This window comes from Bos indicus, chromosome 5, assembly GCF_029378745.1.
Source record: "Bos indicus isolate NIAB-ARS_2022 breed Sahiwal x Tharparkar chromosome 5, NIAB-ARS_B.indTharparkar_mat_pri_1.0, whole genome shotgun sequence".
NCBI classification, from domain to species: domain Eukaryota; kingdom Metazoa; phylum Chordata; class Mammalia; order Artiodactyla; family Bovidae; genus Bos; species Bos indicus.
The window spans coordinates 51,249,928-51,262,455 of NC_091764.1; the positions used below are offsets into that span (position 1 = coordinate 51,249,928).

The 12,528-nt window shown below is 33.0% G+C and overlaps 1 protein-coding gene across 8 annotated transcripts in view; it reads right to left on the reverse strand.

Annotated features, from left to right (window-relative positions):
- The window catches only part of USP15 (ubiquitin specific peptidase 15), a 127,435-nt gene that overhangs the window by 10,676 nt on the left and 104,231 nt on the right, over nt 1–12,528 (reverse strand). For 6 of the 8 annotated variants that reach the window (XM_070789363.1, XM_019960902.2, XM_070789364.1 and 3 more), the window contains 11 exons: nt 10,399–10,572; nt 8,796–8,954; nt 8,493–8,717; nt 4,428–4,511; nt 4,243–4,337; nt 3,954–4,145; nt 2,948–3,063; nt 2,492–2,764; nt 2,028–2,098; nt 1,569–1,684; nt 809–958 (listed from right to left, as the gene is read on the reverse strand). In XM_070789363.1, the coding sequence (XP_070645464.1) occupies nt 809–958; nt 1,569–1,684; nt 2,028–2,098; nt 2,492–2,764; nt 2,948–3,063; nt 3,954–4,145; nt 4,243–4,337; nt 4,428–4,511; nt 8,493–8,717; nt 8,796–8,954; nt 10,399–10,572 (1,655 nt within the window). Of the gene's footprint in view, nt 1–808; nt 959–1,568; nt 1,701–2,027; nt 2,099–2,491; nt 2,765–2,947; nt 3,064–3,953; nt 4,146–4,242; nt 4,338–4,427; nt 4,512–6,905; nt 7,121–8,492; nt 8,718–8,795; nt 8,955–10,398; nt 10,573–12,528 lie in introns of those variants that run through there. The other 2 variants (XR_011566615.1, XR_011566616.1) reach the window with 2 other exon arrangements.

The window sequence follows — 12,528 nt, forward strand, 5'->3', positions numbered from 1 at the left end:
TTAATTTAAGAATAAAAAAAGACTACTGATATGCTGTATATAGACTTCTTTATATATTTTTACAAATAGGATGACTTACTCTGGACACTGAAATAAGAAAACCAAAAGATGACAATAGGAATGACTTATTACTCTACTGATCATCTGCCTTCTAAACAATTCCACTATTCAGTTTTCACATTAGTTTTTTTTAAAAATGCATTTAGGAATAATGGAGGATTAATGATGAAAACAAAACCACTAAGATCCCATGAAGTATCTTAGATTTACAAACAGGGCCAGTGAACTCAAAAGATAATGTAACATAAAATAAGTTTTACTTTTTTTTTTTTTAATGTATTTTCTCTTTGTCCTTTGAAAGATCTCTTAAGGAATAAAAATTGTTACTAATCCACACAAATTGCTAGAACAACCCCAAAAATACACTCGAAAACTGAGACTGGATCTAAAACAAAACAAATGAACAAATATAACAGAATAGAAACAGACTCACAGATACAGAGAACAATCTTGTGGTTGCCAAAGGGGAAGACGGGTGGGAGGATGGGTAAAATAGGTGAAAAGGATTTAGATATACAATAAGTCAAAAGGACTTAATGTATAGCACAGAAAGTACGGCTAATATTATAGTAACTTTGTATGCTGTGTAATGTATAAAATTATCAAATCACTATACCTTACACCTGAAACCACATAATATTTAAAGTCAACTACGTGTAAAAATAAATAAAAAAACACCTATAATTTGGGAGTGATGTTAAAAAAAGTTAGAGGTGCCCAAGGTTTATTAAGTTCAATCAGAACTTACTTGATAGGAAAATCAACTAAGGTATCCAACTTGTCTCTCATGTATCGACTATAAGAAAATCGCTTGAGATGTACCACAAGTACTGGAGGCAGAGACCATAAATCCAATTTCTTTGTGGCTTGCTGATGTTCTTTACAATTGGGACAATACCTAAATATATACAGAAAGATTTAAAGCTTAGTAGAGATAATGTCAGAGGTAATACCAGGTAATGCCTAATATGTAAAAGACTGACAGGAACTTGTTATTTTTCATCAATACATGTTTCAAATAGATTTAAGTAGTGAAAATGAGTATGTAAATAAGTATTCAAAGAAATAACGAGGGCTAGATTATTTACCTTTTAGTAAGCTAAAAAAACATGGATGTAGCAAAACTGTGCTGAAATAAAGGTATTAGAAAAATCTTGAGACTTTCTGGACTCAAATTAGTAACAACACAAAAGATATTGTGATTTTCCTAAAAAAGCTTCTGTTGGAATACCTCCACAGCTAAAAGTTCCTGGAAAAATGTAACTAAAATGAACTATTCATAGTAAAAGAGCTATTATGGAAAATATACTAAAACAAGATTAAAACTTAACATTATAAAACTTTAAAGACATTTTCATTCTTAATATATTATTAGCATATAAACAAATGCTTATTGTTTAAAATATCAAAGGGAATTTAACTATTACTTTTTCAATTTGAGGTAGCACATACATCAGTATATATCCTTACAAAATAATTAGAAACAATTATTTAATTTTGTCTCTTACCAGGGATCTTCAGCACCTAGCTTTTCTTTTGTTGTAAAAAGCTCAATGCAATCTTTTAATTTCACAAAGGGTTTTTTAGGAGGTTTGTATTCCACACTTTCGTGTTTTTCAAAATCCTAAAGAGAAGTATTTCTTGAGTTAAGAAAACAAATGAAACAAAACTAATTTTAGTGATATCATATTACTATGAATAGTCATGAAAAACTCCTAAATGTTCTAAAATAAATCAAAAGCTTATTTCAGCTGACATTTACAGTATTTCTAACACTTCTTGTATACATACCTATACAGACAATCAGGAAGTTTAAATAGTAGGTTCAAAGAAGATGAACCTTTTGTCTTTGAACACATAACCACTTTTAAAATTGCAAAATAAACATATCTGGTAGAAGAAAAAGACTGTAACAAAACAGTGTGGTCAATATGGAAAAGAGAAAGAAGGAATGAGCGATGACTTACCTCAGCAGCATTTTCATCAAAATATCTTTTTTTCAAATCAGGATCCCAATCCAAAGCAAGGAAAGACCTTTCTAAGGTGGAAAACATATTTTTTTCTTTAAGATTTAATATGCTGTATTGAGTTAATATATTTTAAGATATAAAATAATACATTTTAAGATATATAGCAGAATAGAGAGATTGCTGTACTAGGTGATCAGGGTAATTTGCTATTTCCAAGCCATTAAAATATTTTAAAAAAGATACAAAACTTAAGCGTAAGTCCAATCTTCATTTAATAAACGCTGACATGTTTTAGTATACTTAGAAATGAAGGCTTTTTATTTAAACATGTAGATAGATAAGTAAATGTTACTTCCTAGGACAGTGTTGAATTTCAAGGTTTCACCTCAAAAAAAACCAAAAAAAACCCCCAACACACTTTGGTCAGTTTAGTGTTTAAGTCATTTTCCACAAATACTTACCATCTAACCTAAGCTGCCTATCATCAAATCTTATATGCCTGGTATCATCTTTGATGTAGTTGATATCAGTATTGCCTAAGTTGTTGAACTGGAATGTAAACAATCGCTTTTTGTGTCCCGTGAGTTGACCTCTGCAAGTTTCTTCAGTACATAATCCATTTTCAGAATCATTATCTCCTCCAACTGAATCTTCCGACTGACTGTTCTCATTCTCAGAGGGCAGTTCTTGATCCTGGCTGGATTCATCATCTGGCTCATCTGTTTCCATTTCACCTAATATTAGATATTAGAAATCTTTATACAAACCCAATGCTACATTATTAATACTTATTGATATGAACATTCCCCCCCCCCAGGCTTGCAGATATTGTTAAGTTCCTTAATCCTCATCCTCTTAATTTCCCTCTGCAGCAATAACCCAAGAGAAAATTTTACAATTTAATACATAAATCTTACTTGGTGAGCCTTCTTCATGGATGCCATTTGGGCCATTCCCATTAATATTTTGGTCCTTACAGCAGTGTAGGGATCCTTCAGTGTCTTCAGTGTCAGTAGATATTTTGACGTATCGGCTGAAATAAAACCAGAAATCAAACAAGTTCAGTTCTACTAAGGTAAAAACTTAGAAAAGTTTTCCATTCTTTCAATAAAACAAAACTTCAAAATGCAATTAACAGTGGTCATTTAGTGGATTCAATGATAAATTCAGGCTCAAGGTATGGTACCATAATCATCTGTGTTTGGCTGTCTTAAAAAAAAAAAGTTAATTTGTTACTTCTAGGGTTTTAACATCTTCCTCTTTTATGTTAAAAGTTTGTGGGAAATAATTTCATAAAATTATTTTATAAAGATTCTCATTTAGATGATGTATATATATAGTACACTAAGACCACTTACAGATTGTAATGTGATCTTTACATATGGGTTATGGGACTATAATGATTAAAACAGGTATGCAAGAAAGAATACTAAATATGTCAGTTATAACAGATAAAAGAAAGGGAGTAAATGGCATTCTTGATTACTCTAATTCAAACCAAGGTTCAATTCAAAAAGATGTTGCCTTACAAAAGAAAGAACCATAAAAGCTTATCCTTTTAAATAAAACTATTTATTATTATGAGTTCTTGTTATCAGTATGAGCGCTGTGTATAAAGAAATGAAGCATAAGACATTTGTTATGATTTCAAAGTGCATACATGATAAACTATTTTCTTCCAACTATAAACTTTTGGTGTAAAACAACTAAGAGAATTTATGCTTCCTGTATTTGAAATTATCTCAGTGAAGCGTTTCACATGATCAAGAAACTGATTAGCCTATAATTTGATTTCTTACACTGCTACCTGTCTAAACAAAGATAATATAGATGACTAATTATGTTCTGATAGTACCTTGCATGTTTGCTTTTATTAGCTATTTAATATTTTATTTTGTTAATGCAGAACTGTTTGGCACTTACCACATTCTCACAAGCAAAAGATTATAGAGTTTATCTTCAGTATTGTTTCGTGGAACAGCCATAAGAAAAGGCTGACCAAAAAGTGAAGAACCAGTATGGTGGGTGTAACTTGAGTGTCTAAATTTTTCTCTCAGGCAAACAGGAATAATCACATGCTCTGTATCTTCTGTCCTATTTATGTTAATCTCAAACCTGCAAGGATAAAACTGACTGTAAACTTTGAAAATTTTATGATATTTCCTTTCATTTTTTTCTCAAGAAATATTTGTGCAATGAATTTCATACTTACACATAAATATCATCACGTTCCATAATACTACTAAGATTTTCATCCATTGCAAATATTCTGTGAAATCTATGATTGTATATATCAGTAACTATCATCTAAAAGGAAATAAATTTCTATTAAGCAGGGTTTACAACAGTGAAAAACTAAACTCCAATTTACCTACTTTAAACCCAGAAACATCCTACCTTATCTGCAGGTACGCCTGACAAAAGAGACAATGCTGTACAAAGATCAAGTATGTTTCCAATTTTGGGGACAACCACTTTGTACTAAAAAACAAAAAAAGAAAATTGCAATGACTTTATTACTTTGGAAAAAATACTCACTAGTGAGACTAACCTTCTGGTTGCTTCCTCACATTCACTTGGCATTTGGCTCACAGTGTCTGTCTCCGATCTTGCCATTGTCCTGGGTGACAAAGTCCATGTGGACAGTTTATCTTAGCCTTATTATTCCTTCACTGCTCAATTCAAAGGCCTACACTTGCATTTAACCATGGTTCACGTCTCAGACCTTGCCATCTCCTTTTCCACCTGATACCTTAAACTCTTAACTGTCTAAACACTATTTATTTTTCCTGGAGACCCATTCTTTCCTATTCTTGGCTTGCACTGAGATATCTAGTCCTTTTAACTCTCAGTTTTTTCCACTGGCTCCTTAATATCTCCATGCCCTTCCATCCCCATGATTTATCCCTTCATTCCACTGCAAAAACTTTTAACTACTTTATTATTCAGCTATTCAATTTTATTCTTGCTATACTTTCTTAGAGTTGTTTAGATATGCCGGAGTAAATTGCCCAACTTTACAGACTGGTGTTTGTACTACAAACTCACAGTGCCCAATCTCAATGGATCCTTCAATCCTAGCCAGAAATTCTTCTGTCTCCTTTATTTGCTTATTCTCATATTTCTCTCAATAACTATTTAAAATCGTCACTATTTCTTAGGCTTCCTATTTCACCATTACTCCTCTCACTATCAGCAGAATACCTATTTGAGTGAGAAAACAGCCTAGGCGATAGGAAAATCTCCAACTTATTGTTTCCCCTGTAAACCTGAGTCTAAAAAGTCCTTTTCTCTGTCTCTTTTGATACAAGGAAAGGGAATCAGGTGGTACTCTTCCCAATTAAACAATTAAAAAAAAATTAAAAACAATTTAAAAAAATGCTTTGCAGCTTAAAACAAACAAAAAAAAGACTAACCCTGGCATCTATATATTCTCTTCTGACTCCTCTAGAACATAAACTCAGCAATTATCCTTTATTTCATTTTATCTTGGTGGCTCAGACAGTAAAGAATCCACCTGAAATGCAGGAGACCCAAGTTTATCCCTGGGATGGGAAGATCTCCCAGAGAAGGGAATGGCTACCCACTCCAGTATTCTTGCCTGGAGAATTCCATGGACAGAGGAGCCTGGTGGGCTACAGTCCATGGGGCTGCAAAGAGTTGGACACAACTGAGCGACTAACACTTTCACTTTACTTTTTAACTCTTATAAAATCAGAAATGTCTCAAAAAACAAAACCATCTCTCGTTGCTTTTTAATAATTCTCCACTAATTGTCTCCCTTTCTCTTCTGATTCATAAATAGCCTTGTTAAAAGTAATGTCCACACTCTTGTAACTTATCTCCCATTCACTTATTAATCCACTCCTGGCTTCTGTCCTCACCTCTTTAACCTGTGATCAAGGCTACCATTTAACCAAGTCTTTATCAGTCTTTATTTTATTATCTCTCTGTAGCAAGACTGCTGACCACTGCCTCCTTCAAAATCTTCCTTTCCCTACAACACTACTACATCTTATTCTTTTCTAATGCCTTGGTCAAATCTTCTTGAGGAAAGAACTAACCCTCTAGTGTAATCCTTCAGGCTTTTATCTTTAGCCTTCTTGATTCTATATGCTCTCCTTAGATTAGGTGACAATATATCCCAGTTTGCTTTGGCCAGTCCTGGGTTAATCTCATGTCTTGGTATAATTATTAATATGGCCCTTTTCATTTTTCAAATTTCTCTGGTTTAGATGATCAATTAAGTTATCTCATCCTTCTAATACATTCCCTACCATCTTCATAGAGCTCACCACTCAATTTATCTCTCAAGCATAGATCTCTCTCCTCTAGTCTACACATATAAAGTCAGTGCTTATTGATACTTCTCCCAAATTTTCCTCATGATTCTCAATTTGTCCAATACTTAACACAGATTTAAGTCATGTTAAATCAACATATCCAATACTAAATTAGGCTGCTTCTTAAAACTTTCTTCCTATATCTTCCAGTAAAACAAGCAGTACCATTCTCCTCAGTTTTCCAATCCCATAAACTTGAATATCTTAATATATTTTCAACTTCTATATTCAACTGGCTTCTACCTGCCTGCCATCCTGATACTTAGCTTGAGAGTCCAAACCCTTGTCATCTGTCATCTCATCACTACAAAAAAACCTTTTATTTAACCTTTTACTTAGTACATCTGATCTAAGCCTCTCCAATCCAATCTCTGCACTAGCCAGTGTTCTTTCTGAAACACAAATCTACCATACCATCTCTTTACTTAATAAGCTTTAATGGTTCCTTTAGTCTTTAGGATGAAGTCCAAGCTTCTTGTGATAGCACATTAAGCTTCTTTGTGATCTAGCTTGTGTTTACCATATTATCTACCTGTAGTTTCCAGAAGTGGGCCATGTTCTCTTTTGCCTCAGCCCTTTCTTTGTATGTGTCACTCTCTTGGTATTTATTCCCAATTTTCATGTGCTTAAATCCTAATCATTCTTCAGGATTCAGCACAGGCGTCACTGCCAGTTTGGGTAGGTTATTCCTTCTGTATACTCCTCGAGCACCCTGTCGGAGAACTCTTCACACTGTATGACGAACTTCTTGAGAACAAGGACAAGGAATACCTTTGTACATCCAACACCTTGCATAGTATGTGAGTTCAATACATAATACATATTCAATGTAATTACTAACAAACTTCTTAATTTAAATCAACTTCAGTGATGGGAAACTCATCTGATGGGCTAACCACGCTAATTCCTTTTTCTCTAGAGCCTGTGTTCCCGCTCTCTATCTCCCTGCCCTGTGAGGATGCATTTGAGGAGGCATCCATCTGTAAGTGAGGAAGAGAGTCAGCATTAGAAACCACCAAGCTGGTTCTCTATATTCTTCCATTTCCGGCCTCCAACTGTGGGAAAATAAATTTGTTATGTCACTCAGTCTGTGGTATTTCATTATGGTGGCCTGAGCAGACTAATATAACTAATACGCTCTAAAAAACTGCACTTCTGGCTGGAACCTATACTAGGATTTTAGTAAACAATTTTTTAAAGGATGAACTATGTTTACTTTATTTACCAGAGTTTTATACTCTGAAAGTACCCAACACATATTTGAATGAATAAAATTTTTGAACACTTCTAAGTCATGAGGATTGGGAATAAAAAGATTTCCAAAGTTCCTTTCTTCAAAGAATTCACAGTCTAGGGGACAAAATTTAAAATAAACCAAAGGTCATAAAAAAATTTGGTAGGTGTTAAAATAGAATTTAGGGGAACAGAAGGTAGAAAAGGAAGGAAATACTTTTATTAGGGTAGGTCAAATGTCAGAAAAGGATTAACTGATTAAAAAAGGGAAAATACGTAGTACTTTGCTTCATAAAATGTAAAATAACCCAATTATAACACTAGGCAATGGAATCAGGCAGACAATTGATATTAAGGTCTACCACAGGGCTCTTGTATAGAATAAAGTTCTTCTCTTCTTGTGTAGACTAACCAAACTGTTAAAATATTAGAACATTACTGAAGCAAGTATTCTTACCCTAATTAATTTCCACTTCTCTTCCAGGTTCTTAAAATGCTTAAATATTACAAGTATTTTAAATATACCATTGTCTTATCATATCATGAATCAAAATGTACAGCAAATATTAGTTTCACTTCCAATGGCCAGTAGGAAAAAAATTACAATGAAGATTAAAGAAAGTTCCAGTTGGAAAACTGGGTAAATAATACTATATTATTAATCTTTGTAAGCTACTATTCCTAACCATATTATAAAATCAAACCTCTCATTTTTCTTCGATAAGAAAATGCCTTTGAGAATTTTTTTTTTTACATGATGAGTTGTACTAATTTTCAAAGTATTTAGCATATAAAAATCTCTTATGCAAAAAAGTTTATTACTGAATTGTACTTCAGGCATAAGGACTCAGCACTAACAAATTCCAAGAAAAGAATCATTACTTACCTGCATAGGTTTGGTAAGTGGATCCATTCTAACTAAATAAACTTCCAAGGTACGTTCCTTCTTCATGGGCAATGGAAGTGTCAAGTAACAAAAAGGATCAAATGTTACTGAAATCTTAGCACATTCCGGACAAACTAAAGTTGATTTAAAAAGGCCATGAAATATATCTACTATGATAGAGTCATTTCGTTTTAAATGGTTTTCCCAGGCTTCTTCAGCAACTACCTATAAGGAAAACAGACACACATTACACAGAGATATCACATTATTGTAACAATGTGACAATAATATGATTAAATTTACCTTATCTGGTCTTCCATCAGCATCTTTTAATTGTATATATGGTTTTTTCCTAATTCTATTCAAATCCTCATGTAGTCCATCTAATAGGAAAGCTAATAGTTCTTGACAGTCCTGCTGCTGGTATCCAGAGAACTGAGGTGCAAAACGTCCTACTTGTGTCTGTAAGAAAAGCAAAACTATAAAATCAGTTCTAGGGATTTAAAAAATTTATAACTGATAATCCATATCTGTGAATTCATCTACTTCCTAAAATTTATTTGTAATCCTGAAATCAACCTGTGGCACTTTTGCGCTAATTTTCAGATACGATAATTACATATGGATAAATACACATAAATAATTACATATCTAAAAATATTTTAATAATGGTAACTAATGTGTAAAATAGAAAAGAAACGTTGACCTGAGGAAAGAACAATGAGAAAACATTGCAGTTTTGTACAAAGAATTGGGAAACACTAAAGACTTGCTCTTAGTGGAAGCGATTCCATGAACAGAGGAAGCCTGGTGTCTATGGGATCGCAAAGTGTCGAATATGACTGAGCTCACACAACACACAGACTTAAAATTCAGTAACATTTTTGGGTCACTTGAAAACTACAGTGCTCTCATTTAGCTTCTGTGTTTAAAGAGGATAAATCTCATAGAGACAAAAGGAATATTCATGCTCATACATACTTTTTCTAGTCATTGCAGTGCTAAGTATTTTTTTGATGAGACTGAAAAGAAATGTCAAAGAAAAAAGTCAGGTATCAAGGACCTATTTACAATGTAATTTTAAATGAGGACATCTTGTAAAATGAAAAGTAACTGGAATTACGGATAAAGGCTGAGGAATGATTTGTCTAAACCAGTTGGTCCAAAGTCTGGAAAGTTAAGGAACAAATGTAGGAGCTTTTCTGCTTTGTTGCTATTTATTTTTAAAAGAACCAGCATACAGTTAATAAAATGTTGTCCAGTCGATTTCCTATAAGAATATCATTTAAGTTGTATAAAAAGTGATTGAAAACTGCTAGGAAGAGCTCCTGGAGGAGGAAATGGCAACTCACTCCAGTATTCTTGCCTGGAGAATCCCATGGACAGAGGAGCCTGGAGGGCTACAGTCCACGGGGTCGCAAGAGTCAGACATGAATGAGTGACTAAACTACCACCATCACCATACTCAATATTTAGTGCTTGCTTTGCAGACTAATTTCAGTAATTTTTCAAACTTATGACTTTCAAAATAAGAGTCCTTAGAGCTTAATGATATGCCCAAATTTAGTCTTTACATTTGTATAAAATATTTAGGTAGGTTTCTTAGAGATATGCTGCAGTCTAAAACAATCTGCAAGTGCTCACTGCTGTCTGTCTGTTGTCATTTTGAACCATGCCTGTATTTCTCAACTTTTATTTATGTCCTTTACCATCTCCCGGAACTCATCTGTTCTGTACCCCACCCTGAAAATTTAATACTTTATTTGCTGCATATCTATTTATATGCTAAGTCCCTCTGGAGGGCCACAAACCATTATAATAGCTATGATTCTTTGCTCTTTTCCCAAAGACTTCTGTCCTCTTGGGGGTGAAAAGGACTTGATGAAAATGTATTTAAGATACTAACCTTAAAGGCTCTTGGTGTGACATAGCTGTACTTTCCAGACCACATTTGCTTGATCAATTCAGCATAAGATTTAGCTATTTCACCTCTCATTCCTAAGGGATTGTCAAAATTCAGTTCTTCTTGATACTTATCATTCAGAAAATATTCAGTAAGTGGAGGTGTATTGCTCAAACACTGCAAAAAATAAAATATATTTTCAAGTAAAAGAAACCATACATATTAAACACTAAAATGCAGAAACAAAGTGATTATATATATATATATATATATATAAATTTACATTGATGGCCTCTTGCACTAAAATAAGTAACTGATCAAATAAACATTCAAATGATGTACTCAACTATTCATTTCCCAAATTTCAAGTCAATTATTTATAGTAAACAAAAATGCTAGTATCTGTTGCTGCAAAACCTACATTAATTTTAACCACAGCAAACTACTGGTTAACTGGGAGAGAAGTTCAGAATTTTTTTTCTGGGAGAAATTATGGATTGTCTAACCATCCCAAGCATTTGCCAATTAGCCTGAGTAGCAGCTAAAAACTGAGATGGAACACAAGTAAGAAATGAACTTTAAAGAGGTATTTACTGCTTCCATTGTCAATTCATCATCATGAAAGAGCAGCCTTCTAAGGTTTCCTTTTGGGTCAATCATTTTCTAGAAGGGACAGTACAGATCAGCTGAGCCTGAGAAAACAAACTTCTATTATGTGAACTCTGGCCAATAGTGTTCTTACTTCTTCCAGCTCTATTTAATAATACAACAACCCAATTTTACTTTATGGTATGATTAAAATTATGAGTAAGTTAATTCTCCAGCTCTATTCCATTTTGAATAATTTAGGATCTAAAATAAAATAGACAGTGGGAGTACAGTTTTCCCAGAATATTTTATCTCAAGCTAAAATAATTTTAAGTTGATAATGCTATATAATGTGACTTCATTTTGAACCCAATATTACTTTATCAATTAGATGTCTAGAGCCATTAAGTAGAATATGTAAAGACTGACACAGGCATAGAGTCATAGAGGTAACTTTTTGGCTGCAGGAAGATATTTGTTTTGGAGTATAGTGACAAAATGCTTTAAGTGAAGCTAGTTCTTTGCATGTAAAGTAGTAGAAACCCATTCATAGAAGAGTTCAGAATTCATATTAATGGAAATGAAAGTTTTTCAAAGCTTGCTTACCACTCATAAGAACTAAGTTAAACAGTCTGGGTAACTATGAAAAATTAAGCCTGCTGAGTTTATGCTGATAACTTGGATGTTATAAACTATATGTCATATACTGTTTGGCTAAAACTTAAGCATATTCAATCTTAAAAATAAATCATGGTGTTATATTTTGTGTTTTCAATTAAAAGTCAATTTCTGTGTACTCGTAACCATGATATCTAATTTGGAATTTTCTGTCTAATAAAAATAATACTGTTCAAGCTGGTAGCCTGGCCCCAACCTCAAGATAAGAGGGAGAACTCTTTATAATATGGAACTTGTTATTACACTATTTTAGGCAGTGAAAACAGTATCAACAGTCAAAAAATGTTTGAGGTGGGCTACATAGGCTGTGATTTACAAGTTATTTTCAACAGTAAAAATTTTTATTTTATTTTTTTACAGTATAAGATGCAATTAGGGAAGGATTTTTTTTTTTTTCTTTTCCGTACTTTTGCTCCTAACTCCTTTTATATCTCAAATTTTCCTAATCTTACAGGCTTTCTCAGTTTCATTTTCTTTTTATAATATATATTGGTTTTATACCCAGCTTGGAGGTAGGGGCCAGCAACCTAGAATATACCATGACTACACAGGGCATAAATGCCATCACTCAGTAGTATCATCTGATTTAGTACAAACAGGACCAACACTAAATTGTCAATGAAGCAAAGTGGAGATAAGACAGCATTTACAACAATTATAAATTAGTTTTCAAATCCTTATATTTGATCAGCTCAGGGTTATACTAAGAATGTATAATATTCTACTACTGTGTGCAACAATTATATAAAGAAGTTAATGTTTTACCAAACACTTTAAAGAATCAAGCTGTGCAAACATGAATAATTCTTGCAGTTTGCTTTTACTTATTCATAGTTATCCTTATCTTGCAAAGAGCTTCCAACTATA